Here is a 15,600-nt window from a genome sequence, read left to right as displayed (position 1 = left end):
CTCTTGGGATAGCTAAGATTGCAGGCATGCACTCCTGATGCCTAGCTAACAATTATGTTATATTGGCACTCCATCATTCACAAACTGTCTCCTGTTTGGGGCTTTTTAGTCTGTGCCGGGTCTTAGTGATGAATAAAGCATTGCTGGGAACTCTCTGTGTGAATTCTTGAATTCTCATGTTTGCTTCTGAAGCTTCCTTACTTAAGGAATACAAATCTTTAGCCAGGGAGAGGTAGAGAGGCCTCTGCTGGGGAAGGGGGAGGGGGAGAACTCGCTCAATGGCCTTTTGACCCTCTGCCCCTGTTTCTTCCTCCGGGCTGCACTGCCCTTCCTCTTGCTTAGATTTTCCGTCTCTTTCATGCTTTTCTTTCCAAGACCATGAGCTTTCTGCACTGTTCCTGTGTGTTGTCTTTTACAGCTTGAGAGCAATCCTTCTGGAATGTCCTGTGCCTTCTCCCTCCAAGTTCCCGGCTTTGTTCAATTGTTCACCAGAAATTCCTGCCCTGGCGGGAGGGGTCCAAAAGTTTGCTCCAAATCCTATGTCCAGCTCTGGCCCAGCAAGGCCTGGGGGTTCTTTGTTTTCCCCCACAGGGAACCTCAAAGAGAACAGGCAGAATGAGTACCATTTGGGGGTGCTGCCCATTTTTACTTTATGTTTCTTATGTAGAATAAGCAGAACCAATCATGTGTGGATAGATAAAAGGAGGAAGGGATAGAAAGCATTGGGGGGTAAGAGAGGGATGCAGTCAGGTGAGGATTATCGCGGTAGATAGGTATGAATAAAGGTTGGGGACGACGACGAAGTGAGGGTCAGGAATAGGATGTGTGTATCTTTTGATAATTAATCTTTCTTAATTCAAGAATCTGAATTTATTTTCTAGAATGGCTATCTTTCCTCCTTTTTTTTTTTTTAAATGGGTCATAGGGCTTGAACTGGGTCTGGGTGATGTCCCAGAACTCTTCATTTCCAGGCTACTGCCCTACCCTGAAGCCAAGCCCCACTTCCCATTTTCTAGAGGTTAATTGGAGATAAGAGTCTCAAGTCCTTTTGTGCCCAGGCTGGCTTTCAATCTTGATCCTCAGATCTCAGCCTCTCGATTAGCTAGGATTACAGGCGTGAACCACCGTGCCCACCTTCCCTTTTTTTTCCCTCCTGTTTTTTTGGTTCTAGTAGTCAGGCTTGAAATTCAGGGCTGCACATTCTTTTTTTTTTTTTTTGCCAGTCCTGGGTCTTGAACTCAGGGCCTGAGCACTGTCCTTGGACTTTCTCAAGGCTACAGCTCTACCACTTGAGCCTCAGCACCATTTCTGGCTTTTTCTATGTATATGTGGTACTGAAGAATCGAACCCGGGTCTTTGTGCATGCTAGGCAACCACTCTACCACTAAGCCAAACTCTAGGGCTGCATAATCTATTTGGCTTTTTCACACAAGGCTGGCACTCTATCACATGAGCCATACCTCTATTTCTGGTTAACTGGACATAAAAAGTCTCACAGTCTTCCATGTTTAGGCTGGCTTTGACCTGGGATCTTTAGATCTCAGCCTCTTGAGCAGCTAGGATTACAGGGTTGAGACACTAGCCCCTGGCCAGACTATCTTTTTAAAAAGAGCCACAATGCAGTCACCCTTATATAAACAAGAATAATGATAAGGGATTACATAAGCTGAATAATGAGGGATTCAACATTAGACTGAATAACAGATCATAGCTGGTCTTCAAGGAAATGTTTCCCTTTTTACTTCTTTCTGGAAAGCATGTTATACTAATTTTTACCCTCCTTTTCCTTAGAGACTTGGTACTGACTGGCAGCCCCAATCCTCAAGCTAAACACTCTCCTTACTTTGCCTAACTTGCTGCATATTTTGGAGGCCAAGTTTTACCCTCTCTTACTCCTAGAATCCATTCAATAAACATTAAGAAATTGCATTTGGGGGCTGGGAATATGGCTTAGTGGTAGAGTGCTTGCCTAGCAGGCATGAAGCCCTGGATTTTATTCCTCAGTGCCACATAAACAGAAAAGTCAGAAGTGGCACTGTGGCTCAAGTGGTAGAATACTAGCCTGAGCAAACCAAGCTCAGGGACAGTGCTCTAGCCCTGAGTTCAAGCCCCAGGACTGGCAAAAAAAAAAAAGGAAAAAAGAAATTGCATTTTGGAGCCTAGAACTGGTGGCTCATGCCTCTAATCCTAACTACTCAGGAGGCTGAGATCTAACAATTGTGGTTCAAAGAGAGCCACAGCAAGCAAGTCCATGAGACTCTATCTCCAATAAACTAATTAAAAAGCTACAAGTAGAGCTGTGGCTCAAGTGATAGAACATTAGCCTTGAGCAAAAGCAGCTCAGGGGTAGTGGTGCCCAGGCTCTGAGTTCAAGCCCCAGCACTGTCACACACACACACACACACACACACACACACACACACACACACACACACACACACACAAGAAATTGCATTTTGTATGGAAAGGGCTTTGGTTTTAGGTCCTGTCCAAATTGAAAAAGTTTTGGGAAAGTTACTTTCTTGCTCTGTGTTTCAATTTCCCCTTCTGATAAATGGGCTTCTAAAGCTTAGCCCCAGCAGGGTTGAAGAGGGCTAAGAGCCCGTTTCAGGCCTGACACACAGTGTCTGAGACAATTGCTGTAAGTGTAAATGACTTTCCTTTGCCACCGCCAGCCAGCCATGGAGGCTGCTTCTGTACACAGTGAGACAGTTCAGAAGGTTGTAGCATTGTTCCGCACGGCACACCGCTTCCTGTTTACATGGACCAGACAGATGCACAGCTGGAACTGCCGACTTAGGAAACTTCCTATGGCCTTGACATGGCCACGTGGAGCAGAGGACCTTTTCTATTTAACAGGTTCTCAGTACTTGCGCTCAGTAACTTGTAGATAGGATTTGTAAGCAGTGGTTAACCATAACAGACAATAGTTTGGGATAAGGGTGGATCCTGTCCTTACAGAGCACAACCCTATTTGTGTGTGTGTGTGTGTGTGTGTGTGTGTGTGTGTGTGTGTGTCCTGGGGCTTGAACTCAGGGCCTGAGGGCTGTTCCTGAGATTTTTCACTGAAGGCTAGTACTCTACTAGTTGAGCCACAGCTCCACTTCTGTTTGTTGTTGTTATTGTTTTTTTTTCCGATTAAATGGAGATGTCTCCCTTGGCTTCCAGAGCTGGAGTAGCAACAGGGTGAATTCAATAAATCAGGGGTTTTAGTGGCCTTTAATGCCCCTTCCCTTCTTCTGCCCTGGTGACTCTCTGGTAGAGATACTCAAGTGTGTCACCTTCTCTTTTTGGCCACAGGGCCAGGCCAGGGCAGGCTACTCTGACCTCCAAGCAACCAGGGAACTTTGTGGGCCTCCAGGTTCTGCATGATCTAAAGGTCAGCTCTGTTCTGTGGCCTTCACATTGCCAAGAAGACAGGACAGCGCCAATAGCAGAGACTGTGTGTCAACTTCCTAACTGTACAGTTCATAACCCCTAAGGCCTGCCATGGTCCCTGGGCATCTTGGGATGGTGGGCTGGCAGGCAGGAGCCAGAGTGGAACATGCTAGGGAGGCTCCAGGCCTGTTCTGGGACCAGTAGATAGAAACTCTAGAGTGCAGGGATCATCAAAGCTATTATGCCTGTGCTAGAGATGGAGAAACAGAGGCTGGAATGGACAGCAGTACATCCAAGGCCTCAGAGCAAGCCAGTGACAGAGCTGAAATTCTGGAATTTTCATCAGAGTCCTTTCAGCTAGCAAGACTGTGGGCAGTGGAGTGCTCTGAGGGTCTAATTTTTTAGCACTTTGATCTGTTTGGTTTCTGAATCCTCAGTAGTCCAGGGAATATTTTCCAAGACATTTTCAGCAAGAAACTCAAGGTAGTAGGATAAGGGAACTATCTGGTCCCAACTTTCAAATCTCTTCAGGCTCAGAGACCCTCTGTCTTCACAAAGCCCAAATCGGTGACTATTTGCATTTACCTGATTAACCCATCCCTGCATGATCTGCAGGTCAACTCTGTCCCATACTCCCCCTGGGGGAGATCTTTGTGTCTGCCCTAGGCCCTGGGCAGGCACATCTTTGTTTTATTGGTGCATGCCGGTCCTGGGGCTTGAACTCAGGGTCTGTTCCTGAGCTTTTGTATTCAAAGCCAGCCCTTTCCCACTTAAGCCACAGTTCCACTTTCAACTTTTTGCTGGTTATTTGGAGTTGAGTCTTATGGGCTTTACTGTTCATGATTATCAGATCTCAGCCTCCTGAGTAGCTGGGAATACAGGTGTGAGCCACTGGTGCCTGCCTAAAACCATATCTTTAGACGAATAGTAATGCAGAGCCGATGGCGGCACATGCCTGTAAACTCATCACTCACCGAGACAAAAGCGGGGAGACCTCAAGTTTGAGATTATCCTGAACTACTAATACTATCTCAAAAACAAAAACACAAACGTATAGTGTAACTGTTTTCTGCTGTGTAATAAGAGCGAAATAAGTATTTTCACTATTATAGCTGTTGCTATTATTTTATTATATTTGTGTTCATATGACATAGTGTCTAAATCACCCAGCCTTAAAAAAGGAGGCCAGGAACAGGAATTGGAAATGAACAACCAGTCTGTTTTTTCATAAGGAAAACTAAGGCTGATAATTGAATAATAATAATAATAATATATTTTTTAAATGCTTTTATTGGCCGGGAGTTTGGCCTAGTGGTAGAGTGCTTGCCTAGCATATACAAAGACCCAGGTTTAATTTCTCGGTACCACATAGATAGAAAAACCAGAAATGGTGCTGAGGCTCAAGTGGTAGAGCTCTAGCTTTCAGAAAGCCCAAGGACAATGCTCAAGCTCTGAGCTCAAGGCCCAGAACTGACAAAACAAAAAAACTTGTGTTTAACTCACAAAATTTCAGGATATTTTCAGTTTTGTTACTGACACAGGAAATGTCAAGAGTCCAGATCCAGGGTAGTGGAGCTGTGGCTTAAGTGGTAGAGTACCAGCCTTGAGCCGAGGAGGTGGGAGTAGGGGAAGAAGCCAAGTGAGAGCCCAAGGCCCGGAGTATAAGCACAAAAATAATTAAGGAAGCCAGATACCAGTGGTTCACGCCTGTAATCCTAGCTCCTCAGAAGTGGTGCTGTGGCTCCAGTGGTAGAGTGCTAGCCTTGAGCACAAAGAGTCTCAGAGACAACACCCAGGCCCAGAATTCAAGCCCCAGGACTGGCAAAAAAATAAATAGTTCAGAGCCAGGTACCATTGCGAATACCTGTAGTTCTAGCTATACAGGAGAATTCAAGCTAGGATTTCAAAGCCAACCGGGGCAACCCCACTTAATAATAATAATAATAATAATAATAATAATAATAATAATAATAATAAAAACAGACCCACAGCTTGTGTTACAAAGGCAGCAGAGCATTTGAGAGCCATAGTTAAGCCAGGCAAGTCCTTGTTACTTTAGCCTCAGTGACCACCACTCCCTGCTACTACTCAGCCCAGGTCCCTCACTCCGTTCTTACCTGCCTGTCTGTCCCCAGATCCCCTTGATTCATAACTCCCCCATTTAATAGCCATTTTCCCCATCAGAGCCTCACAAACATCTTGCCACAGACCAATTTATTTGCTGTGCTGCAGCCGGATGGACGTGTGCCCATTGCATAAGCCAAGTATTCAGGTCACCACCAGTTAGGAGGTTTGGAGATGGGTTCGGAGGCATTGAGGCCAGAGCGCATTGCTTCCCACAACTTGGGCAGGCGACTTAAGGAAAAGAGCCCATTGCTAAACAGAGGAAGCTCGGGCAGCTTGACCTCTGACCTCTGTGACACCCCTCCCTGGCGGAGGGATGGGTGCTGACTGCCCACGCCGGTGGAATCCCCCAGGTACTGGAGTGTAGTGGTGTCGCTGTCAGAGCGCACTATGCAAGTGCTATTCGGGGACTGTTCAGGGCCCATGCTTGTACTGCGGTTGGTGTAGCTGTGGGGCAAAGGGGTTTCCAGGTTATCGAGGTAGAGGGAGTTGGCGGCTCGTTCCAGGTAACTGGCTGCCAGCCTGGGTAGGCTCAGTACTTGGCCGGATTGGTTGTTGGAGAAGATGCCGGTGGATTGGTCCAGATAGTTGATGCCTTTGATAAGCTGGTCCAGAAACGTGGGGCTGGAGGAACAGGAGGGCCCATCCGTACACAACACACGAGGACTGCTTTGATGACAATTGGGCCTCCTGGCCACCGTGGGGACCTTGGCAAGGCGACTTGTGTCCCCGCCCTTGGAGTCCATGGCGCCTCTCTCCTGGGGCATCCTGGTGGAAGGGGGGCACCACTCAGAGTGGCTACAGAGCCTCCTGTTATTGGGGACGTGGGTACGCAGGCCCTTGTAGGTGTTGAGGCTGGAGTTAGGGCTCCAGCCTTGGATTCTGGGGGGAAGGGACGTCGAGGGAGGATGGTTCGCACAATGGTTGTAAGTACTGGAGCCGTTCATCTGGCGTCTGGACATGGTTCTGGCTGGGCCGGACAAGCCTGTGGCGGAGATGGGATAGTGTCTGCAGTTTGGTTACCCAGTCCTGGTGAGGAGAAAGGTGGGTGGGTTCATTCTTGCCAACTCAGATCTCAGCCTCCTGAGTAGCTAGGATTACAGGTGTAAGCTACTGGCAGCAGGCTTCAATGCCCTCTTTTTCATAAAGCATAAAAGAAGGTAAGAGATGAAAAGGAAGGCGAAATTATTCTGAGAATAACCAAGTGTTGAGGTCCCCCTAGAAAAAAGGAGTGGGGCAGTGTCTTCTTTTTCTTCTTCAAGTTCAAGATCCTATTCTGAAATCCTCATTCATCTTTGTGGCCTCTTGGCCACAAAGGCCAAGAACCAGATAGATCTCTGATAGCAAATGAACTAGTGCAGACCAGCCTTGGGTGACAACCAACAGCAAATGGCCACTGTGCAGCTCACCAGATACTGACAGAACGTCCTCGCCTCTGTGTAATTACACAGACACTACCACTGTGGGCCAGCAGTCACAGGAACCACTGGTGGAATTCCCACTACAAATCAAGGAGGCATTCCATTACTCTCAGGTGACAGATGAGGGAAACTGAGGCTCCGAGAGATGTTGTGACTAGCTGAGTGACACGTGTAGGTAGTAAATGTCAGAGTAGTATTTGATGACTCCTGACAAATAATGTTATGTTACCAGGGTAACTTTGTCCCCTACAGTCTATTAAGGAGGAATTCTCACCACACTTATCCTGCCTTCCACAATTGGAGTACTGAAGCTAGATGGAGACTACTTAAACCTAGACCTAAGTTTATCTGACTTCAGGAATCCTTAAGGGGTGTCAGCAATTCACCTGTGTCATCCTAGCTACCCAGGAGACTGAGATCTCAGAATGGAGGACTGAAGCCTGCTCAAAAGACCATAAGACTCTTATCTCCAATTAACCAACAACAACAACAAAAAAGTCAAAACTGGAAATGTGACTCAACTGCTAAGGTACCAGCTTGTGAGCAAAAAAATGCTGATGCTGGGCTGGGAGTTTGGCCTAGTGGTAGAGTGATTGCCTAGCATGCATGAAGACCTGGGTTCAATTCCTTGGTACCACATACATAGAAAAAAGCCAGAAGTGGTGCTAAGGCTCAAGTGGTAGAGAAAGTCCAAGGACAGAGCTCAAGCCCAGGACTGGCGGAAAAAAAAAAAATGCTGATGCTGAGGCCATGAATTCAACCTGTAATAAACATGTGTGTACGTGCGCATGCGCGCGCGCGCGCACACACACACACACACACACACACACACACACACACACACACACACACACACACACACACACACACACACACACACCATAAAGCCAAGCACAGTGGCAGTTGTACAAGCTTGTAATCGCAGCTACTTCGAAAAGGAAGGCAAGAGAATCATGCATTCAAAACAAGCTAGGCAAAATTAGGAATACTCTTATTTTATAAACTAAGTATGAACAAAAAGAGTGGGGATGAAGCTGGGCACGGTGGCTCAGGCCTGTAATCCTAGCTACTCAGGAGGCGGAGATCTGAGGATCACCTTTCAAAGCCAGCCCAGACACTAAAGAACATGAGACTCTTCTCTCCAATTAACCATTAGAAAACCAGAAATACCTAGGCCTAGAGTCCAAGCCCCAGGACCCAGGAAAAAACAAAACAAAACAGACTAGGGATGGGAATCAAGTGGTGGAGTACCTTGCCAAGCAAGCACAAGACCTTAGGTTTAATCCCTAGTACTGCAAAAACAAACAAACAAAAAAGTGAATGGGGTGGGGTGGAGCATCAAAAAGTGTGCTCATCAGATGCTGGCTGCTGAGCGATTTGTTCCTGCCCCTCCGCCAGTAACATCTCCTCACCCACCCACCAGAGCAGGGGCAACAGGGTTCCTGCTCGCCCAAAGAGGGCACTTCCTAGAGACTGTAACTTAACCAGAGCCAGCCTGGGCCCATCCCATCTTCTCCAGAAGGAAGGCTCTGGTTTCCCCCAACCCACATCTGCCAGCTCCGGCTGATCCTCTGCCTCTGCCTAGTGCCCACAGAGTGGTATTTGAGCCTATCCCACCCAGAAAACAGCTGCCTGCCCCTCACACCTGCAGCCCCTCCACTGCCCTTGTCCTTTGGGTCTGAAATAAAATGAAACACCCATCTCCTCCCCGCCCTCCCCCCAAAATAGATGGTAATGGACAGCTTGACCCCACAGACCCATCCTTCTCCCTCCGGCTGGCAGGCTCCCCCACACCCCAACCCGAGGACTCACTCTCCTCTCACTCTGTCTCTTGGGAGGTAGATGGCAAAGACCTCTCTGTGCTCCCCTGGGGATCCCTTCATGTTGCCACATCAGACTGTTAGCCATGTCATAGAATCACGGAATTCTGGGGGGAAAGGGCTTCTGGGGTCACCCAGGCTAGTTCTCCCCCACCCCCATGCCTCAGAGCCAAAGCCATGGTATGTCTGCCAGGACAGATGGGCCCTAATTTTGAACCGAGGCTGGGGTGGCGCTTTTTCAGTGTTCCTTGTTTTCCTTGTGTTTAATTGTGCTGTGAGTCAGGGAGTTTTATGCTAGCTCAAACACGACTCTAGCTTGCTGCAGTCAGCATTGTCTATTTCTCCTCCTTCCTCAACATCCTCAATAGTTTATAAACTTCTTTTGCTCCTTTCCTTGTTTTGTGTTCTCTCTCTCTCTCCATATATATATCTGTGATTGCGTGTGTGTGTGTGTGTGTGTGTGTGTGTGTGTGTGTGTGTGTGATACTGGGGATTGAACTCAAGGTCTTGTACTCACTAAGAATGAGCTCAACCACTTGAGCAACAGCTCCACTTCCAGCTTTTTTTTGGGGGGGGGGTGGTTGTTAATTGGAGATAAGTCTTACTTCTCTGCCTGAGCTGGCTTCAAACCACAATCTTCAGATCTCAGCTGCTTGAGTAGCTAGGATTACAGGTGTGAACCACTGGCACCCAACTCTTTCTAGGCTTTTTTTGTTTTTGTTTTTGTCTTTGTTTTGTTTTGCTCAAGGCTGGTACTCTACACTTGAGACACACCACTACTTCTGGCTTTTTTTTTTTTTTTTTTTGTGGGTCATGGGGCTTGAACTCGGCCTGGGCACTGTCCCTGAGATCTTCACTTCCCATTTTCTAGAGGTTAATTGAAGAGTCTCAAGTCTTGTGTCCAGGCTGGCTTTGAACCTTGAATCTTGATCCTCAGATCTCAGCCTCCTGAGTAGCTTGGATTACAGGTGTGAGCTACCACGCCCGGCTTACTTCTGGCTTTTTGATGCTTAATTGGAGATAAGACTTTCGTGAATTTTTCTGCCCAGGCTGGCTTTAAACATTAGTCCTCAGATCGGAGCCTCCTGAATGGCTTGGCTTACAGGCGTGAGCCACCACCGCCTGGCACAGCTTGTCTTTGTCTTCTAGGATTGATGATCCAATTTGGGTTTTCCTGATGTTTCCTAATGACAAAACCCCGGTATATAGCCTGCCCTCATACCCATGCACAGAGGAAGCCCCATGCAGTCACTGATAGCCAAGGGCCTTTCATCCAGGGGTGGAGGTGTCACAGTAGCTGGGCGGGGAATGTGGGGAGAAAGGATGGAGGGGCTCCCCCTCAGCAGAACTGAGTGAACAAGAGAGGTGGTATCCACAGCCAGGGCCTGGTTCAGCTCTGGGCTGGGGGCCGGGCAAGCAGGCAGGCAGGCAGGAGGCCAGTCAGAGGGTTGGGCCTCTAGGATGTTTGTCCTGACAGTGCCCAGGCATCGAGATCACTAGCCATTTCTGGCCTGGGCACTAAGAGCTACTGGAAATAGCTCCAGAACAATTATTTCGGGAGGAATGTGCTATTTCTCCATCTTCCCAGAAAGCCAAGCGGTGTCCCAATAAATTAAGAAAGTCCCTCTCATGTCTCTACACTCCAGGCCCTTCCCCCAGGCCTATTGGGGTCCAGCTGACTCCCAGTCTGAGGCAGCAGGGATGGGATATGGAGAAGCTGTCTGCTCCTCCCGGTGGCTGGGCTCCTCTGAGAAGCTGACAGGGATAGATCATCAGGCCTCCAGGCCTCCATAGCTTGGGTGCCTTTTTATTTTTATTTTATTTTATTTTTGGGGGGTAGTTGTGGGGCTTGAACTCAGGGGCTGGGTGCTATTCCTGAGCTTTTTTCACTCAAGGCTGGTATTCCACCACTTGCGCCACACTTTTCTTCTGGCTTTTGTTGGTTAATTGGAGATAAAGAGTTTCATAAACTTTTCTACCCCAGTTGGCTTTGAACCAGGATCTTCCCAGCTTCTTAGTAGCTAGCATTGCAGACTTGAGCTACCAGCACCCAAATTAATATTTTAATTTCTAGTTGAAGTCATAGGAGTCTCAAAGAGGGCCAGAGATTTACCTAAAACAGACCCAGCAGGCCCGAATTTGAATTCTACTTTCTGAGCTGGGCTCACGTGGCTCCTAGCTACTTAGGAGGCTAAGATCTGAGAGTCATGATTCAAAGCCAGCTCAGGTAGGAAAATGTAAGACTCATCTCCACTAGACCATCAAAAAAGCCAGAAGTGGAGCTGTGGCTCAAGTGGTAGAGCACTAGCTTTAAGCAAAAGAAACTCAAGGACAGCATCTAGATGCTAAATTCAAATCCCAGGACCAGCAGGAAAAAAAAAAAATGACTTTCTGGGGCCAGGAGTTGGCCTAGTGGCAGAGTGCTTGCCTAGAATGCACAAAGACCCGGGTTCGATTCCTTGGCACCACATACATAGAAAAAAAGCTGCAAGTGGTGCTATGGCTCAATGGTAGAGCTCTAACCTTGAGAAAAGTCCAAGGACAGTGCTCAGGCCCTGAGTTCAAGCCCCACAACTGGCAAAAAAAAAAAAAACTTTCTGGCAGGGCACAGTGGCTCACGCCTATAATCCTAGCTACTCAGGAGGCTGAGATCTGAGGATCAAGGTTCAAAGCCAGCCTGGGCACAAAAGGATCTGAGATTCTTATCTCAGTGAGCCCCCCTTTAGTCAGTAAGAACTGAGTGGCAGCCCTGGGGGAGAGACAGGAGAGCAGGTGGCGGTACCAGCCTACTCGACTAAGCCCCCTCCCTTCCACCTCAGGCACGCCAAGCCACCTTTCCCTTCCTAGTGCTGCGGAAGAGAGGCTAGGGCCTCAGGACATCCTGGAAGTATGGAATTCCCCACCTTGCACAGTCTCCACACACAAGCCCTTTGCCCCACCTAGGACACCCTCAAACTTGACATGGCTCCATCCCCCAACTAGCTGCCAGTTTGGCCATTGCATCAGCATTGCCCTTCCTGCACTCTCCCTCCTCACCTGATTCTTCCTCTGCCTGCCCTACCAACAATCTTCACCCTTCCTGTTCCTCACCAAAACCAGCCCAGTCCCCAGTGAAGAGATGGGCCCTCCTTCTCTAGATAGTGAGGACCCTATGCCATTAGCACACGTGCTGCTGGTTATCCCCCTCCCCTACCCTCCCCTCCCCTGCCACACAGAAGTTTTTCTGAGGGGAGAAACTAGGATGAGGGGAGACGTGTTTCCTGTCTCTTCAGCCTCATGACTTTTGGAAAGCATCATGTGGGAATGAGCCCAGCTCAGCAGTCGTGTGTGTGTGTGTGTGTGTGTGTGTGTGTGTGTGTGTGTGTGTGTGAGAGAGAGAGAGAGAGAGAGAGAGAGAGAGAGAGAGAGAGAGAGAGAGAGAGAGAGAGAGAGAGAGAGAGACACATCCCGGTCCCCGGTCAGTCCAGGAGACATCTAACACCCATCACCATAACAGCTGTGCCCCTTCATAGAAAGGGTGAGATTGATTGAAATACATTGCATACAGGTGTGGACATGTCCCCCCACACATGGTATAACTCATGTATGCTAATAAAATCATTGAATAATAACAACAACCCAAAGAAACAAAAGAATTCTGCTCTCCCAGTTTACCTGAAGACTAGGGTACCCCAGCCTTGGGCCAGAACCTGTAGCATGACTCACCAGAGCCCTTGTGAGTCGAAATCTCTCCAGGGCTTGGCTTCTTCCTTCCCAACACACCCCACATGCACTCCCAACACCTGGAGGATAAAGGCCCCCTACTCTCACCTACTGCTAAATCCAGCAAGCCCAGGGGAGCAAGGACAAGCCAGGACAGATCTGAGCTCAGGAGCTCTGGAGGAGGTGGGGTTTGGCTGGAGCCCCAACCAGCAACAGCTCCCTCTTGCCAAGCTGGCTTTTGAGGTAGATCAGCCAATCTGGAGGAGACAGGAGGCCCCAGAAGGGACTTTGGGGATCTCCCTGTAAGAGAAAACTAGTTACATGTATGTTTCTGTGCAAACTTGCTGAGAAAAGACAGTGCCTGTTCCAGGCAGGTCAACAGGGAACTGGCTTGGTACTATGAATGGGGATTGGAAGTTAGTTGAGTGTCTCCACACCTTGTTCACTGAGACCCCATTTATAGAATGAGACTAACACACAGTTTACCATGACAGCACACATTTACAAAATGGTCCATGGTCCAGGTTCAGATCTGATGGTTCTACCTACCTATAAACTGTTGCAGTGGTATGCTGGAGTCAGATACATAATATTCCAGAATCTGGTAGATGATATTAAACCATAAGTAATGGGCTGGGCATGGTGGCACATGCTGTTAATCCACAACTTGGCAACTGAGACAGGAGGATCATGGGTTTGAGGCAAGCCTAAGATCTATAGAAGATTCTGTGTTTCAAAAGAAATGAACAAGCCGGTGTGGCACGCAGGCTTATACCTGTAGTCCTAGCTACTCAGGAGGCTGAGATCTGAGGATTGAGGTTCAAAGCCAGCCTAGGCACAAAAGGACTTGAGTGAGACTCTTATCTCCAATTAACCTCTAGAAAATGGGAAGTGGGGCTTGGCTCGAGGGTAGAGTAGTAGCCTTGAGCTGAATAGCTCTGGGACAGCACCCAAGCTGAGCTCAAGCTCCATGACCTAAAAAAAGAAAGAAGGAAAGGAAGGAAAGAAAAAAGAAATAAACAAGTACACCAGGTGCTGGTGGCTCCTGACTTTGATCTTAGTTAGGAAGTTTAGATTTGAGGATCTCGGTTCAAAGCCAGCCTGGCAGCAAAGTCTGAAAGACACTTATCCAACTAACTACTACATAGCCAAAGTGGAGCTGTGGCTCTGGTGATCTAGTGTTAGCCCTGAGGGAAAAAAAAAAGAAAAGAAAAGAAAAGAAAAGAAAAAACTAAGATATAGCACCTAGGCCTTGAGTTCAAGCTTCAATACTGGCACATACACGTGAAATTACTAAGCAGGGGCTGATAATGTATCTTAGTGGTAAAGTGCTGGCCTCGCATGCATGAAGCCTGGGTTTGATTTTTCAGTACCACATAAACAGAAAAAGCTGGAAGGGTGCTGTGGCTCTAGTGGTAGAGTGCTAATCTTGAGCAAAAGAAGCTTAGGGACAGTGTCCAGTCTCATCTAGGACTGGCAAAAAAAATTTATAAATATATATTAAGCAAAGGTGAGTGTATCAAGAAACAGAGGAAATAATTAGTATTCACTTGGAGGACAATCAGGGATATGGCTGCACAATGGGAAGAATCATTGAGGCTAGGTTTCTAGGTTTCTAGAAGGTTCCAGAATCATCTGTTACTCTTCATGGCTTCCCTTGGGCCAGGCCCCATGCTGAGTGCCCTACCTATTCAAATCTCCTGAGCACTCTGGGTTCAGGGAGTGTCCCTGAAGGGAGCACAAGTGCCAGCTTGTCCAGGAAGATGGGGACAGTTGCGGCTCTCGGGCTCCACCTACTGGTAACTTGTATAATTTAACTGAAACTGGAGCACGCCAGTCGATGTGGAAGGGCTGCTGCTATGGCTTCCAGATCACTCCCACAGGCTGCAATTCCATGCTAGGAGCATCTAGCCATGGGGTCTTGTTAGAAATGTTTCTTGCCCTAGCTATGTTCAGGCCAAAGACCAGACTAAGAATCAGTATGCAAGAGATCTTAGCTACTCAAGAGGCTGAGATCTGAGGATCAAGGTTTAAAGCCAGCCTGGGACAGACAAGTCTGAGAGACTGTTATCTTCAATTAATCAGCAAAAAGCCAGAAGTGGAGGTGTGGCTCAAGTGATAGAACTCCAGCCTTGAGGGAAAATCTGAAGAAAAGTGTCCTGGCCCCAAGTTCAAGTACTAGTACTGGCATACACACAAAGGAAGGAAGGAAGGAAGGAAAGAAAGAAAGAAAGAAAGAAAGAAAGAAAGAAAGAAAGAAAGAAAGAAAGACAGAAAGGAAGGAAGAAAGGTAGGAAGAAAGGAAGGAAGAAAGGAAAGAAGAAAGGAAGGAAGAAAGGAAAGAAGAAAGGAAGGAAGAAAGGAAGGAAGAAAGGAAGGAAGAAAGGTGGGCAAGCTACTTTGAGGAGGGCTGTGTGGCCAGTTGTGTCTAGATGTGTGTGTAGGTGTGATACATGTGTGTGCTCTGGCATTATGTAAGTGGAGTACCAGGATACTAATCCTGAGTACGTGCTAGGACACCATGGTATGGGTGGAATGGAAGGGTATGCAAGGTGATCTCTACCTGTGCGCCAGGTTAGGAAGCAAGCATGACGTTGACACGCACACGGAATGAGGCCACTCTGCGGTGCTGGTCCCCAGAGTTCCCTAGTAGGATGGGGTCCTGGCTGTGCACAGATGCACCTTGTCTTGGCTTCCCTATCTTCCTGCCTCACTTCGCTGACCTCTTGCATGTGCTTCTCAGGCTCACCTCCCACACCCACGGCCTGCACCCACGGTCTCCTCCCAAGTCTCCTCCTGAAATAATGAAGGAGCACCCCACTGGTAGGGGAGGAGCGAGAGCAGCATGCTGAGTTGAGAAGAGTGCGAGGATAGTAACTATTCTAGACCCGCCATTTGTTTGCTTGAGAAAACCTTTAGCATTGAAGGCTGTTTGGACAGGATTATGACCAGAGTTCTAGTCCTGAGACCCCCCAAATCTAGGGAGCATGCGGAAGAGGGGAAGTTAGGAGTTTCAGCAGGTCTTTGGGGCACCTGCATGAGCTTTAGGTTTGCACAAAGAACTGAGAGTGAGTGAGAGGCAATTGCAGGCAGTGTGGCCTGGCTGACTGGTATCTCAGCCCTGGCTCTGCCAGGGAAGGCCTGGAAGTTATTAA

General features: G+C 48.0%; 1 protein-coding gene across 4 annotated transcripts in view; it reads right to left on the bottom strand.

Annotated features, from left to right (window-relative positions):
* Positions 1–5,577: 5,577 nt before the first annotated feature.
* The window catches only part of LOC150062357 (uncharacterized), a 35,711-nt gene continuing 25,688 nt past the window's right edge, over positions 5,578–15,600 (bottom strand). For 2 of the 4 annotated variants that reach the window (XM_090335608.1, XM_090335610.1), the window contains one exon: positions 5,578–6,531. In XM_090335608.1, the coding sequence (XP_090191734.1) occupies positions 5,652–6,464 (813 nt within the window). In that variant the 5' untranslated portion in view covers positions 6,465–6,531 and the 3' untranslated portion in view covers positions 5,578–5,651. Of the gene's footprint in view, positions 6,532–8,735; positions 8,842–12,994; positions 13,034–15,600 lie in introns of those variants that run through there. The other 2 variants (XM_090335611.1, XM_090335607.1) reach the window with 2 other exon arrangements.

Source organism: Megascapheus bottae, chromosome 6 (genome assembly GCF_031878675.1).
Source record: "Megascapheus bottae isolate mThoBot1 chromosome 6, mThoBot2.hap1, whole genome shotgun sequence".
Taxonomy (NCBI): Eukaryota; Metazoa; Chordata; class Mammalia; order Rodentia; family Geomyidae; genus Megascapheus; species Megascapheus bottae.
The sequence above is the reverse complement of the archived record's forward strand: the minus strand, read 5'-3'. Positions and strand labels throughout refer to the sequence as shown.